We start from the raw sequence: 17,027 nt of genomic DNA on the forward strand, positions 1-17,027 counted from the left end.
GTAATCAGGATGGGTGTGTCAGAGGCAATGCGATTGGCACAGGATAGAGCAGGGTTTAGGGCTGTTGTACATAGGGTTGCTATAAGTCACAAACGACTCGACGGCACATAACAACAACAACAACAACAACATCTTCAACTTTCCAAAGTCGAATTAGTGCTTTATCATCCAGAAAATTTGAAGACACTTCTACAAAGCTAAAGATTTGCATATTGTCTCTCTGATCTTAAGGGAGTGGTAGTATTACTTTTATTCTGCATAGGAGGCACAGAAGGGTTGGTTAACAAGCTAATGAGAATGAAGACAGGCATGGAACCAGTACGTGAGTTCAAGTCATTAGGTTCAGATTCAAGGCTTATGACCACGATGCTACCCATTCAAAAAGCATCTCAGTGTTATTAAAGTGTCTCAATAAATACTAACCATTTCATCATCTCTCTCTTCTCCATCCTCCTTGGGGTCAGTTTTCAGAGATAATTTTGGTTTTTTCTTCCGACTACATTTAGGATCTTCTTCCTCGTTGTCTTCTCCTGTGTCCCTTTCTTCTTTCTGATCTCTGTTGTTTATAAACCCAAAAAAGTGACAGAGAGCAAAACCTATCAGACAACTACATGTTGATTATGAAGGCACGTTAGTAAAAAACAAAACAAAAAAAAAACACCCTCTGAAAGAAAAATATTTACTCAAAGGGGAAATGTATAGATATTAGAATATCATAGTTTTGGAGAGGATGAAACCATGTTTCTACTTGGAGGCTAAGATATTGAAGCTCCGTCTCACATACTTTGGACACATGGCCAGGAGAGACCAGTTCTTGGAGAAGGACATCATGCTCAAAAGGGTGGATGGACGGCGCAGGAGAGGAAGACCCTGAATGAGATGGATTGATACAGTAACTGCGGCAATGGGAGTTGGTGTGTCGGAATTTGTGATATTGGCTAAGGATAGGGCAGGGTTCAGAGCTGTTGTAAATAGGGTTGCTATGGGTTGCAGGTGACTCAAAAGCACATAGCACATAGCAGCAACAACAACAACATGTAAGGATTACTTAAAAATGCTAGTATGTATGAGAAGGAGCTCTGGTAGCCTGATAAGGAGCTGTGCTGCCATACTAAAGGCACACAGGTCAAATCCACCAGCTGCTCTGAGGAAAAAAGATGGGCCATTTTCTCCTGTGCCATTAAACGGTCCCTGAAATCTGCTGGAGGATCAGTTAGGAGTTGGTTCTGACTTGATGGTACACAACAAGTACATATGACAGTTATCAAGGTAAAAAGTAGAAACTTTCTTACATCAATCTTAAAAGACCAGAAGTACATGTGAAATGGGTTCTAACAAGTTTCAAATTATTTTTCTTTTCCAACTACCATCCATAAAATGAAGTAACTGATTCATTCATTCAAGATATTTGAGTCTTTAGAGCAATATTAAAGTAATTAATAAGTGTAAGAAGTTCAAGTGAAAGAGGCTAAATATAGCTTTGTAAAACATCAGTTAACCAAGAAAAAGAAGAAAATTCTCAAGTTTCTGCTAATTAAAATAACACAGGAAACTCCACTGAAACATAAATGTCAAGTCACTTAATGGGAGCAACACTTATTTGCAAAAGATGAATCTTCCTGGAAATGAGGGGAATTTTTGTTAGCTATGCATCAGTGTTGGACAATGACCAAGGAGGATAGAAGGAGAATTGATGCCTTTGAGCTGTGGTGCTGGAGAAGAGTATTAAGAATACCATGGACTGCTAGGAAAACAAATAGATTCATCCTGGAAAGGGTTAAACCGGGTGGCTCCTTGGAGGCAAGGATTCTGAGGCTCCGTCTAACATACTTTGGACATGTTGTGAGGAGAGACCGGTCCTTGGAGAAGGGCATCATGCTTGGGAGGGCAGAGGGACAGCACAGGAGGGGAAGGCCCTCTATGAGGTGGATTGATTCAGTGACTGGGATAATCGGGATGGGAGTGTCAGAGACAGTGCGATTGGCACAGGACAGAGCAGAGTTTAGGGCTGTTGTACTTAGGGTCGCTATGAGTCACAAGCGACTCGACGGCACATAACAACAACAACAACATTCCCCAAATGGCACTGTTGATGGTGGCACCAGTCACAGTTGACATGCCCTTCTCATAATCCTCAATCCGCACTGATATCAGCAGTAAGGAGACTCACTCCGCTATCCACTCTAGGTATTTTCAATTCAGTTGATTCCCAATCAGTGGAAAGTTTGAGGTGATTTACTTCAAAATACCCAAAATACAAACTACATTTCCATGAAGACCAGTATCACCAGACAAGTTTAAAAACTCTTAGCTGAAAAGTAATGAGTATTTTTAAAAAGGCTGAAAATAGAGGCAGAGGTTGCATCACAGATAGATCTGATAGAAGGCCAGTAAAAAGCATGTCTCTGAAATTGGCAAAAACCTACTTGTCTTTGACATGCCGAGCACAATTCTGGCTGCAATAGTTTCCTCCAGAAAGACACTCATCTACATTGCCATACTGACAACAGTTCTCACAGAATTGAAGCCCTTCTACTTTCACTGGCTCCTTCAACCTGAAAGGCATCCCAGTCTTCTCTGAAAAGACTAAAAGGGGGAAAGAAAATCAATATAAAATTAAAGCCATGACACAAACAACTTTCCAAAATACTTTTAAATTTTTTCTTTTAACAGTTTTGCTAGCAATACAATCAAAGAATGATTGTTGAATGAATGAATGGTTAAACTATAGCATTTGGAGAGCAATAGCTTAGGATTCCCCTGAAGCATTTACAAATATATATATCCTAAAGACCCACAAGTACATATTCTGCTGGAAAGAGAAGTAAGAGCTTGTCTAAATATTGTTCTAGAGTTCAAAGTAAAGTAGAGAAAACATCATTAATCACTAAATCCAGAAGATCAAACTAAAAAATGCTTAAAGGGTCTATTTTTAACAAAATTTTAAAAGGGTCATCTATGTTGCCTCATGTTTATAACCTTTTGGTAAGTAATCAAATTTTGTTTAATTGGTTAAGTCAACGTCTAATTTACTTTTAATGTCTAATAGTAGATCTCTTGAATTACAATTATCTAAATCATTTAGGAACTCCCATTTGCCTGAATCATTAGGCTAATCATTCATTCAGCAAACATTCATTAGGCCCCGGTTTACTCTAGACACTGATAATGACAGTATAGACCTTCTCCAAGAAAAGTGCATAATCTAGAAGTGAAGACAGACAAGAAAACTATTATTCATACTACAATGTGATACATGCAATAACAGAAGGATGGAGAAGTTCCAGAAGTAGTTACACAGAAAAAGTGATTCATTCAGCTCAGGGTAAGGTCAGGGAAGCATTTTCTAATATGAAGCCCCAGAAGGGATTTGAAGGCTAAAGAAGAATGGACCAATTGGACAAAGAAAGAAATAACATTTAAGGCCAGAATAAAGAGCATGAGCAAAGGCAAAGAAACATGAAACCACATGGGGTGCTGGAAGAATTATGGGTAACTCAATGCTGCAGGCAGGGCCAGACAACGATGTACAAAGAACAGAACAGAGAGTAAGGAGACACAGAAAGTAGAAGGGTCACCCAGATCTTTGTATGTTTTGCAAAAGAAGCAGCAATACATTGCTGAAGTATCAGACAAGCAATCAACCTAAGTTCCTCTGACTTCAGTGTGCAGGGTAAATAAAAAAAAGGGTGAAATAAGAAGCAGAGTGATTATCTGAGAGGCTTCTACACGAGTTCACGTGTGCGTTAATAAAAGCCTACATTAAGTCAGTGGAAGTGGTAACAGGTAGAAAAAGGCCAGATCTGAGAGATATTCAGGAAATAAAACCCAGGAGGATTAAGTGACAGGATGGGGAGTGGGAGGGAGAACAGATTCAGGATGACTCCTAGGTTCTTGCTTGTACGCTAGGTGGTTGGTACTACTGTCAAATGAAATAATAGGACACAGAAGAACGAGCAGGTTCAGGGAGGGAAGAGAAAAATAGAAGATGAATTGCATTTCAGACGTGGAGTTTGAGGTACCTGTGGGACATCCAGGTGGAGATGTCCAGTATGCAGGTGGAAATACGGGCCTGGAGCTCGGGGGAGAGGTCGGGGCTGGAGATATAGATTTAGGAGTCATCAGCATATAGGTGTTAGTTACAACCATCGGAATAGATGAGAAAAAAAGTGGCAGACTTTTGGCTAAATCATCTGGGTAGGCTTTTACAACACGGATTTACGTGGCAATTTCCAATTAACTGTTTGCTATGACAGATCTGGTATTAGGAACAAAGACAGTTAATAGCAATTTTAAAATATAAAAGCTGGCTTCATGTCAATTTCATCAAGGACATTTACATATGATCACGTGACATGAAAATCACCCAGGATTTTCAAAGTTCTGTCTTACTGCAAAAGCGTTCTACTTTCTTATTTTAAAACCTTCAAAATAAAGAACCTGAGATGATGATGGCTCTTTCTTACCTTCTTGAGCAGTGGGCACCATCCAAGTTGTGGTGGCGGTTGCCTTTTTAACATTTTCCATCTCACTCTCATCTGTAATCACTTCCAGGGCTCCAAACTCATTTACCCGAAACTAGTGTCAACACAGTGGAAAAAGGAAAAATTTACAAAAGTGCTCAGAACAGTAATCATTCAATGGCTGACACTGATTGCCTTTAAGAAAATTATGTTTTCAGAGCTTATTTAAACAATATACCTTATTTAAACAATATACCTAAGGCTTGAAATAATATCCAGATTTCCCCCATTTCATTCATGTTGGAATTTAGGGATAGGAAACAAAACAAAGTGCCTGAGGATGTGGAACTGCTAATCCACCTCTATGAGCTATACTTGTAAACACTCTTCACCATTGTTGTTGTTACTGTTACATGCCACTGAGTCGGCATGACTCATTGCAACCCAGTGAATAATAGCTCTGAACCTTTTTGGGGGTTGTGGTTGTTGTTATGTGCCATTAAGTTGCCCGAGACCCACAGAGACCTAATACACAACAGCTCTGAAGCCTGCCCTATCTTGAGCCAGTCTCACTAACTCCGACACACCTAATCCGATTGCCCCAGTTACCGTGTCAATCCATCTCATTGGGGGTCTTCCTTGAATTTTTGGGGTACAATCTTTTTTAAAAAACCCATATTACTGCTTAATTGATTACTGAGGTTAGTGAAAGGAGAAGTAGTAATTCCATAGGAAGCAACCTGTCTAACCCAAGCTCATCTAGTTCTACCAAAAGGACTGGGAGATGATATGAGATTGGCAGCTTCGTATGGAAAAGCCTGGCAATCTAATCTGCTCCTGTGAAGACCAATCCTAGGAAACATGAGGGGGTAGGTCTACCATGTCACATGGATCACTCACTGAAAATCAAAATTCACTTGATGGCATCTAACAACAACCATGACCTATGCACTTGTATCTTTATATTTTAGGACATAAACTTGGAAAGCCAAAGTCTGAGCCATGGCATGCCACCTTCAATGCCATACATACGCTTACTGTTCTTTGTGGTGTTATTAGGTGCTGTAAAGTTAAGTACTTTGGCTCACAGCATCCTTATGAACAGCAGACTCCTATTTGGTCCTATTCTGTGCCATCCTCATCGTCTCTGCTGCCACATTGAGCCCATGGCTGCAGTCACTATGTCAATCTATCTCACTGGGGTCTTCCTCTCCTTTGCTGATCCTGTATCTTTCCAAGCATGATGTCCCTTTGCAAGGAATAGCCTCTCCTAGCAATATACCCAAAAATATGAGAGATGAAGCTTCACCATCTTTGACTCCAAGGAACATTCTGGCTATGTTTTTTCCAAGACATATCTGTTTGTTCTTTAGAGTAATCTTTTCTAACACCACAACTCAAAGGCAACAATTCTTCTTCTGTCATCTTTTTTCATTGTCTACCTCTCAGATGTGTAGCAAGTAACTGAAAAGACCATGCCCTGAATCAGTTGTACCTTAAGCTTCAAACTGACATCATTGATCTTCAGGAGGAGCTCCCTGAGATTGAATTTGTCCAAAGTAATACTACTCCTTGGAATGCTCCAATATCATCAACTCTACCCAAACTCATTGTATCAAATCTGTTCCAATTCATGGTGACCCTCCCTCAGGTTTCTAAGGCTGTAAATAGCAATGGGAGGAGCCTGCCTATCCTTCTCATGGGGAGCCCCTGGTGGTTTTAAACTACTAGAAACTTGTTGCCTTTGTGTTAACAGAACCACTCGCTACAGACTATGCTAACAGAGCTTCCTTACTGAAGTCTAGTTTCCCCAAAAGAACTACAAATATCTGTGAAATCTGAACATGCACACTAGCTACTGACAAATTTTACTACCAAAAAAGGTAAAGGCATTCTGATCTTGGACCCATTTTGGTTCCACAAAATACTGAAGTTTTCCTGTCACTTCAAGGCAAGCCATGTCTCTCCAACAACCACATTGTGTGTGGACAGCTGAGCCACCATCTACGCAGGAATTCTGTCCTTTCCTCTCTGTATTCCACAGAAACAGAACATTGCTGTTGCTGTCTGAACATTAGAGATCCATAATTTTAACACAGTTTGAATTCACCAAGTGTTCTGTGGGAGAAGGATGTCCAATCTCCTCCCATATGATTAGTGCCTCAGAATACTGCTACAATTTCAGCTCTGAGTTGGTTCTGATGTGACAGCATACAACAACAATTTTAGCAAGTGATAAAGCGCTGGAAAGGGCAAAACTTAATAAAACTTTAAAGCTTTTATCCTTCACAAAGATACATTTGCCCATACAAATATAAATTAAACCTTTCATTCCCAAACTAAGCAATCTGTTTGATCTACTCAATAATATTATTTCACAAACTACACACAGCATACTGAGTATGCGTGCAAATGCCTGTGTGTAAAATCTTGTACAAAGTAGTAATAACTATTCTTTACACCAAGAGAAAATAATACCTTAAAGAATATTCTGCACATACTCCTCAATTACGTTTTCTAAATGGAACTGAGTTGACAAAAGAAAGGATGTTTCCTCCCAACTACATACCTTCAGACACAGATTCCCAAAACAATTAATGTGTACTACTCCTAGCATATACACCTTAAAGTGTGTATCAGAGAGGTGGTAAAAAAGTTAATTGGAAGGAATTAGGCTGAAATAACTTCATTCTTGGAAAAATAAAGTGTAAATGAAAGGAAGGAAAATAGATATGATCCCTACTCAAATCAGAAGATTGAAAATAAGGCTGATAGTACCATCTACTGGACAAGAGTAGAAAAAACATGCAATCACAAATTTTAAAGATATTACAGAAGTCAAAAAAATAACAAAAGCAGCCCAAGTGTAATAACTCATTTCAGTTAAGTAATTTTATTTTGGAGTTATTTTCCTCTTTCAAATACAAAACGTGAGAAGCAGCCCCATTTACACTAAAACACAAGACCCCTACGACTTATGTTTCCAAATTGCTAACTGCAAACCACGTTGCTTTTCAAACACTGATAAACAGAATAGCACTAGGTATAAAATCTTTGTGTTAAATATCCAAGCCTGTACCACCTAGAAATGATAAGTTCAAATATTTTCAAAATGAAAAGTTTTTCCTACAACACAATATTTAATCCTAGTCACCCTTTCCTTTTTTTCCAACATTAACTGCCAATAACTGACCTCCATTCAAAGTACAAAGTAAAGGTAAAATGTCACACAGGGGCATAAACAACTCCTTTTGAGGTCAGAAATCTTTGTTGAGCTTTATTCTTGTTGTGTGCCTCCGACTAAAACCAACCATAACTGACCCGCCAGTGGTTTTCAAAGGCGGTAAATAGCACATGAGGAGATTGTCCATCCTCCTCCAGGAGAACAGCTGGTGGGTTTTAACCACCAGTCTTTCAGATTGCAGTGCAGATTCTAACCTCTAGGATTTTAGGGAATGTTAAATTCCCTACAATTTTATGCAAAATTATGGTATGTGCATATGTATTATTTTCCAGGGATAAGGTCCATCTGACAGATTTTATCCCAAAATAATTCTACAGCCCTGGAAAAGTAAAGAACGTGTCCTTGCTCAATTTACTTGATCTTGAAAAGTAAAAAGCAAAAGCATTTATCAAATATTCTATTATTTGGATAAAAATATAAAGATCTAATTCTTTTTCCTCTCAATTATGATTTACTGTGTCTTCTACAATGTTACTTTTTTTTTTCTTGAAATATGAGATAATCTAGTATGTTAAGCACTCTATATCCCTATTGGCGTTCCATAAATAGATGTTCAGGCAGATCCACTACATTTTCTAACAAGTTTCTCACAATATTACACTTGGATTGTGAATGCAGTAAAGCTTTTTATAAAAGGTTCAGAAGTATGGAAACTTGATATAAACACCATTTTCCCTTCTTTTTACTTTACTTGTTGTTTTAATTAGAATGCCAAAATAGCACTCTAAAAATCTATCAAGTGAAGCAGAGCTAAGATTAAGAATATCAAAGTTATACAAGACACAAAAAGCATTTATTAAGCAAATCTACCATAGCCTCTAAGATGAGCATGAAATTCAGATGGAATAGAGGCAAGATCTCATCCTGGTTCTCGTGGACTTAGGGCTTCAACTGCCAATGTTGAGCTTCTCTCCAATGATTCTTTCCAAAGAGGTAGTTAATTTTATTCCTACATAACTCATCAGGTGAGATCCATGGGTAAAAAGACATCTTTTGTGTCTTTTAAAAAAGTTATTTGCAATGACTAAATCATTGAAAATACAAAAGTCAATCATTCTATATATTTCTGAACCATTATTCCTTCTTCACGTCTTTATTTCCAACTTTTGAAATCCAATTACCAGTTGTCATTAAGAAATCTTGACTGCGTATTAGGTCAATTTCGACAGCAAAATTTGGTAAAAGTTCTCAATTTGTTCCTTGTTGGCTCTAGATGTAGAAGCGTATATTCGAGTAATATTCATATTAACGAGTCTTCCTTGTATGTGTATAGATAGTATCTTATCACTCTCAACATTGTATTTCAGAATAGAACTTGAAATTGACTTTTTTACTAAGAATGGAACATCATTCTTCTGTTTTTCATTCCCAGCATAATATACTATATGATTATCTGATTTAAAGTGGCCACAGCTCACTGATGCTACTATTTCAATGTCCATGTGTTCCATTTAACTTTTTACAATTTCCAGTCTTCCAACATTCAAGCTATGTATTACATGTGCCAATTTTTAAATGATGTTTGTCATTGTTTTTCCTCACTGACTTGTTTCAATTAACAGATGCAGCCTTGGATGTGCTCACAAGTCTACGCCAGGAAATTTGGAAGACAGTTGTCTGGCCAACAGACTGGAAGAAGTCCATATTTTTTCCAATTCCCAAGAAAGGAGATTCAACAGAACGTGAAAACTATCAAACAATATCATGAATATCACATGTAAACAAAACACTGCTGAAGATCATTCAAAAACAGCTAGGACAGTACATAGATAGGTAACTTACAGAAGTTCAAGCAGGATTTAGAAGAGGCTGTGGCACCAGGGATTAATATGTCAGATAGATCATAGCTGAAAAGTTAAGAATTTCAGAACAAAGTCCATTTGTGCTTTATTGACTATGCAAAGCAAAGGCATTTTACTGTGTGGATCCTAACAACTTGTGGCTCACACTGAGAAGAATGGGGAGTCCCAGAGCATTTGACTGTGCTCATGTAAAACCTGTAGCTGGATCAGGAGTCCGTTGTGCAAACAGAGTAAGGGAATGCTACAAAGTTTAGAATTAGGAAGGGAGTGTGTCAGGGTTGTAGTCTCTTTTCATACCTATTCAATATGGATGTTGAGCCTATTATTTGAGAGGCTGGAATCTATGAGGAAGAACGTGACATCAGGATAGGAGGGAGAATGACCCATCAAGAACCTGCATTATGCGGATGACATAACCTGGCTTGCTGAAAGTGAGGAGGACTTGAAACACTTGTTGCAGAGGATCAAGGAATATAGACTTCAATATGGATTGCATCTCAATGTCAAGAAAACAAAGATTCTTACACTGGACCAGTGGGTAAGATCATGACGGATGGAGAAGAAATTGAAACTGTCAACAACTTCATCTTGCTTGGATTCACCATTTACACTGTTGGTTCTAGCAGTCATTAAATCAGGAGACGTATTTCACGGGGAAAGTCTGCAGTTAGAGATCTTTCTAAATTAATGAGGAGCAATTATGTCTAAGGTGCATATGATTCAGGCCATGGTCTTTTGGATCACTTGCTATACATCTGAGAGCTGGACAATGACTAGGGATAATAGAATAATAATTGATGCCTCTGAACTATGGTGTTGGAGAAGAGCAGTGAACATTCCATGAATGGCCAAAAGAATCAACAAATATATCTTAGAGAGGGTGAAGCCTCAGTTCTCATTGGAGGCAAGGATAATGAGGCACATACTTTGGGCATGTTGCTAGGAGGATCTGTTCCTTGTGGAGGACATGATGCTTAGAACAGTGGAGGGCAGATGAAGGAGAGGAAGACCTGTGACCCAGGTGGAGTGACAATGGTGGTTATCTCAAAGGGCTCTGAACTTTCAGAAGTGTGCGAATGGCACAGGGTTCAGATCCATTGTTCATAGGGTAGCCCCTGACATTATAACTGTTTCCAGTATGCAGATGCATTAAATTAACTGAAATATTAAAGACAGGTTATAATTGTGCCTGATATGTGTACAGGGTTGCAGAGGGTTTTGTGTGGCTTGTTTTGAACTACTTTTAACTGACTCAATTCTTTATCTTTTATTTAGAGGCTCTTCTGACTATTTCATTAAAGGAAATAAGTGTTTTTTAAAAGAACTCTGGTGGCCCAAAGCTTAAGTGTTCAGCTGCTAACCCAAAGGCTGGTAGTTGGTGCCAACAAGCTGCTCTGCGTGAGAAAGACGTGGCAGTCCGCTTACATCAAGATCACAGCCTTGGAAGCCTTAATATTAGTCATTACAAGACACCACTAAGGTATCTGTTTTCTTTTCATGATTTTATTTTTATTGGTTTTCATATAATCATTCTTATACATTTTCATACAATCATTCTTATACGTTATGCTTTACATTAATTACAATTGACCAATGTTTTTTATCATGACTCATCAAATCTATTCCTGAGCCTATTCCTTTTCTCTACTAATTTGTCCACCAGTCTCTGCTATCCTAGCTGGCTTTGTACCCATTTCCCCTTCTTTCCTTCTTTTCCCTTAACCCTCCCTATTTGAATAGCTAGATGTTAATATCTTGTCCCAAGTTTCTAATTTCAGCACCCATATTGTGTTTGTCCTTTCTTGCCAGTGTGTTAGTTTTTATCATTTGAAATGATGATATTTAAGCTCTGGCAATTTGTTTTAAGGATAAATATGTTAGTCAACTAATCCGCTTTTAACAGTACATCAGGAAGGTAAAAGTACACTAGTAATGAAATGAACTTAATAGATTTCTGCATCCTCACTATGGGGCACTGCTCTCAGCTAAGTGACAGCTATTCTTACTAAGTAAAATGGTATTGCTCTGAGGAAAATGGGAAAGATTAGATGTGAAAAACAATGTATCCAAATTTTATAAGTAAATTAGTATAAAAAATGTGAAATAGAATTTTATTAATGATTGTATGAAACACAATGTAAATGAGAAATTGTGTAAAACAATATATATGAAACATAATATAAAGGTATTACTATATGAAAATCAATTAAAAATACTTTTTTAAAAAAAGATCGCATTGCTTTCAAGAGTGTATCTAGGTGTTAACTGTTCTATTGTTGGTTGCCCTTTTGTTTTCTAGAGCACACATAATGGATTTGGACCACCGACCCTAACTGTTTCCACTGCCCAGGGATTTGACACTTTAACAGCTGTCATTAGGTGCCCTTGGGTAGAGTATAACTCATAGTGACCCTATGAACAATATATCTGAATCTTATCCTATCCTGCACCATCCTCATCATCTCTGAAACACTTGAATCCATTGCTGCAGTCACCATGTTAATCCATTTCAATGAGGTCTTCCTCACTTTTGTTGATCCTCCATCGTTCCAAGCTTGATATCCTTTTCTAAAGAACAGCCTCCCCCAGCAACATGTTCAAAGTATGACAGATGAAGATTTATCATCCTTGCATCCAAGAAGCACTCTGGTTGCACCTATTCTAAGACATACCTGTTCGTTCTTTTGGCAGACCATGTATGCGATATTCAGTACTCTTTTCAAACACCACAACTCAAAGGCATCAATTCTTTTGTCATCCTTATTCATTCATAGTCCAGATCTCTGATCCATAGCAAGTGACTGAAAAGACCATGGTCTGAATCAGGCACACTTTAGTCTCCAAAGTGACAGTACTGTTCCTCAGGAATTTGGCAAGGTCCTTGACAGTGGACTTGCCCAAAGAAGTATGTCTTCTTATCTCCTCACTTCTGGTACTAAGGGCGTTAATTGTGGATCCAGTCAACAGTTTCTATACTTTCTCTATCTATCATGTTATTACCCACTGACCAAGTGACAATGCAATCTGTATTGAAGGCTGTAGTCTTCAATCTTCTGCAACAAGAATCTGGTGGATTCAAACTGTGTAACTCTAGCATGGCAATTCAATTCCTCACCACTAAGCCAGCAGAGATTCATATGCTTCATATGCTAGTTAGTGCAGACTAATATGCTTCATATGTATTAATGCATCTAAAGATGCATAGATATTTGATCTTTGCTTTATATGGGATAAAGAGGCCTGGTGACATGGCACATAATATAACCAAAAGGCTGGCAATTCAAAACTATCAACTGCTCCACAGGAGTAAAATAAGAAGTCTCCTCTCATAAATATGGCTTAATAGTAAGGAACTGTGCTGCCAATGCAAAGGTGTACAGACTGAATCTAAGCATCTTCTCTGTGGGAGAAAAATGGGCAATTACCTCCCATGTGGTTGACGGTCTCTGAAAACCAACTGGAGGGTCGGTCACCCATGGATTGGTTCCAACTCAACAGTACATAAAATGACAGTAACTCAGTGGAGGGCCACAATGACAAAATTCTCTTGATGGCAGGGGGTTTGAGTTTTATATGGGATGGCTAGCCTCCTGTGGGGACTAGAAGGGTATGAACTCTTCAACTAAGAATAGTGAAATGAGATGTAGCAATAGAACAAGACAGGAGTCAGGTCACAAGAGAACATCAGTAAACTAAGAGGTTCGAACTTCACCATAAAGATAAAAGCATTCAGTAAAGAAGTTCAAGTGGAAGAACAAGGTGTCTCAACTGGCTGGAATGTATAAGACCCTTATGGGGGAAAAACCCTTTCCAAATAGTAACACTAATGGAAGCAGATGAAAACCTGCTCCCATGTTAAGAAATGGACCTCTAGGTATTAGCTGATTTCTTCAGCTAACTATAGCTATTTGACTTAGGATAATGTACAATGTTGGTCAGGAAATCCACATGTCTATACCAACAGAAGCCTCCAGAGCATAATACAGGGAAACCGTTATGTAAGACTAAATTTCATTATTTATTCAAAGTCTTATAATATGTTAATTCTGTAAAAGATTAAACTCTCAATAAGATCTCTTAAACAAATCAGATTTTAATATAAAGAAAAAGTTAATTAAAATTCCTAAGCAGTATAGTTGATGGCCTAGTGTCAAGGAGCTGCGCTGCCAACACAAAGACAAGTAGTTCAAATCTACCAGCTGATCTGTAGGAGAAAGAACAATCAATTCCCATGCACTTTACTGCCTTTGAAAAGCCCCACTGTGGTTGTTGTGTGCCTCTGAGTTGGGGCTCTACAGCTGACCCGCCAGCAGGTTTTCAGAGAAAGTAAGTGACACAGAGGGAGACTGTCCATCCTTCTCTCATGAAAAGCCCCTGGGGGATCAGATATAAGGCTCCACCTTGATGGCACACACCAATAATAACAACAAACAGTATAATTAACTGGCTAGTCTCACAATCTACTTACATTTTAGGGTTGTTGTTTGTTGTTATTATGTGCTGTTGAGTCGCTTGCTCATAGCGACCCTATGTACAACAGCCCTAAACTCTGCTCTGTCCTGTGCCAATCACACTGTCTCCGACACACCCATCCCGATTACCCCAGTCACTGAATCAATCCACCTCATAGAGTCTTCCCCTTCTGCGCTGTCCCTCCACCTTCCCAAGCATATTAGAAAGTAAAAAATAAGAAAGAAATTTTAAAAACATGTGTGTAGAATTGTCTACAGCCCACAAAGTGAAATGGAAATATAGCAATTATTTCAGTAATTAGATGAGTCTAAAAGTCATATTAAGAACTCAAATTATAATATCCACTAAGTTTTTTAATTACCTGACTAATGAAAGTACTAATTTCTAATATCCACTACTTAGAAAAGTTTAAGGCAATCTGTCTTAGGGGGATGCAAAGTTAATTCCATCATTTAGAGCATACTGAACAAAAAAATATACATCTTGATTCACCTGGTAGTGAGACCAAAAGTGGTAAAAATATATAATAAAAAGAAAGGAATGAAGCATTAAAAATTGCATTTATAAAGTATACAGAATAGCCACAAAAGGTATTAATTTCCACTTTAGGAGACAGATGCTAATATCCTTATATTACACATAAGGATTTCTAAGTACAGAGAATTTAAGTAAAGCTACTATGTGGCTAGTATTATCAGAATTTGAGAATTTCTCTTTCTCAAAATATTTATGAGCTTTAGCACTCTCTATCATGTATAATCCAGATGGGCATCTGTAGAATATAAACCCCTTAGTATTCATGTATTTCTCATTTTAAAAAAAGGAGGGAACTTGCTCCAAAAAGATTAACTGATCTGTTTAAAGTCACACAAAACCGAAGACAAAAAACCCAATCTCCTACCCACACTTCACTAAAGCTCACTGCAATATTTTTAATAAGCTGACTAAAGTACAAGAGTAGGCAACTTCACAGCGTTAAACCCAGCCCAACTCAAATGCAAGCATTTTCCCCCACAACAGGTAGATTATCCAAATCTCACCCTGAGGTTGAGATAGAGCAGGCTTGGCTAAGATAAGTGTCAGTCACTAAAAGGGACTGAATTCCAAGCTATCAATACGAGAGCAGGAATTTCTCTTCAAGAGGGTCTAGCACAGCATGTGTTAGAGGCGGGAGCCAAGTTATAGTCTGTTAGGGCGATCAGAAGTTCAAACACCTGAATGCAAAAACAAAGTCTAAAGGGCCACAGACAGGTTCAAGGTCCCAAAGACAGTATTAGAGCAAAAGCAAACTGGAAATAAGGGGTGGGGGCAGCTGGCTTCCCAGTTGGGTGCTTGTGCAATGTTCCATGGGCCAGCAGATACGGTCCTGGAGTGGATTCAGGGGTGCCAGGAAGAGAGGCTGGACAAGCACACAGAAAGCACACAACTGAAGCCTTATTCCCTGAAGAGAGTTCTCACCTTTACAAGAGCAGTCTGATGAGGGGAACTGATTTTGAACAAAGAACCTCACAAAAATCTATATGTCCATTAGAACTAATTTAAGGGTTATGAATGGTCATATTTACTCAATACTAAATGATTACCCACTTTTTAAATGCAAAAATTAGGACACAGAACATGTCACTATTTATTAAACCCTTACTATAAAACTTAAGATGCTAGGCCTTCTATGTCTACCATTACTATTTCCTTGATACTAGGATATAGTTGAAACTGAAAAGATCCTTCTTGAAGCTGTAATGCTATTTATGCAAAATGAGCACACACTACAGAAATATTTCTCAATATCATATCTCAAATGACAAAAGTATCTGCTAATCAGGCTGTATTCCAATTGTTTTATATAAAACCAACACACCACCATACATAATGTTTTTCTTATTTCACTTAAGCCTTCAAATCTATTTTATATTAAGCACACTCACAGATAGATACATCCACCCAGATATAACATATAGCAACGATAGCTGCCTTACCTTTAAGTCACTTCCTGGCAACGTGCCCACTCCATCCTTCCAGTCCATAACACTAAATACGTCAAACTCTTGACCACTTGTGCTGGAGGCAGATTCAGTCATGGTTTTTGGTGGTTGTTTTTTTTTTTAAAACCTAGAAAGGGAAAAGAGCAAAAAAGATCATGTCACTAATATTCCAAACATCAATCATTTTTTATTTAAAGTGATTTTTCACTTAGTTTTCTCAACTATGTAATTGTCTTCAAATACCTTATTATCAAAATAAATCAAAATATGACTTCTACAGAAAAATTATTCACTATTTTCCGAGTACAATTAATGATAAATTACACTTAACAATTCTGAAGTTAAATGATTTCATGTTAAAATTCTGCTACACTTGAAAAGGAATTCAGTGTTTTTTGTCATATTCACTTAAATAATAACTAACATGATGTCATACAGATAGAATTTCTTGCTCTCCTTGTATATATTTCCTTTATTAAAATACTAAAAACTGTGCTGGAATAAATAAGAAACATTAATAGAAAATGTTGACAATAAAACAAAAATGAGGACCTTTATACAGAAGTAACAATTTTGGCTATCACAACACTAAATTTATTAATTATGTGTTCCATCAATATATGAATGCATGAGGTGACTGGTTAATTAAATAAACTAGTTTATTTAATTCAGCTGAAATATCTTCCAATATGTTATTGTTAGAGGTTAAGAAGATTTGTACAGGGGGGAAATTGGTTATATGATAAATCTGGGTAGCTAAACAGTGATATTTTTCATTTTAGTTGTTTAAAAAATTTAATAACTTCTATTGCTTTCCATAATCAGATCACTGGTAGTTGTATTTATACTCTGATTATGTTACAGTTTTACACTTGGTCAATTTGGGCTCATAGTAACCCTATATAACAGAGTACAACTGCCTCAAGGTTTGTAGGCTACAGCGATTACTGGGAGCCTTGGTGAAACAATGGTTGGGCGTTTGGCTGCTAACCAAACGCTATGAAGTTTAAACCCACGCAGTGGCTTCCCTAAGACAAAAGACAGTCTACTATAAATCTAACAA

The 17,027-nt window shown here is 37.8% G+C and overlaps 1 protein-coding gene across 2 annotated transcripts in view; it reads right to left on the minus strand.

Moving 5' to 3' along the window:
* The window catches only part of L3MBTL3 (l(3)mbt-like 3 (Drosophila)), a 128,122-nt gene extending 112,062 nt beyond the window's left edge, over positions 1-16,060 (minus strand). The window contains exons 1-5 of one of the 2 annotated variants that reach the window (XM_006884993.1): positions 15,959-16,060; positions 4,467-4,578; positions 4,023-4,097; positions 2,427-2,586; positions 424-556 (exon numbers count right to left, since the gene is read on the minus strand). In XM_006884993.1, the coding sequence (XP_006885055.1) occupies positions 424-556; positions 2,427-2,586; positions 4,023-4,097; positions 4,467-4,578; positions 15,959-16,060 (582 nt within the window). The remainder of the gene's footprint in view (positions 1-423; positions 557-2,426; positions 2,587-4,022; positions 4,098-4,466; positions 4,579-15,958) is intronic. The other variant, XM_006884994.1, reaches the window with a different exon arrangement.
* Positions 16,061-17,027: the final 967 nt, after the last annotated feature.

This window comes from Elephantulus edwardii, unplaced genomic scaffold, assembly GCF_000299155.1.
Source record: "Elephantulus edwardii isolate Elephantulus edwardi_28Jun2011 unplaced genomic scaffold, EleEdw1.0 scaffold00039, whole genome shotgun sequence".
Lineage (NCBI taxonomy): Eukaryota > Metazoa > Chordata > Mammalia > Macroscelidea > Macroscelididae > Elephantulus > Elephantulus edwardii.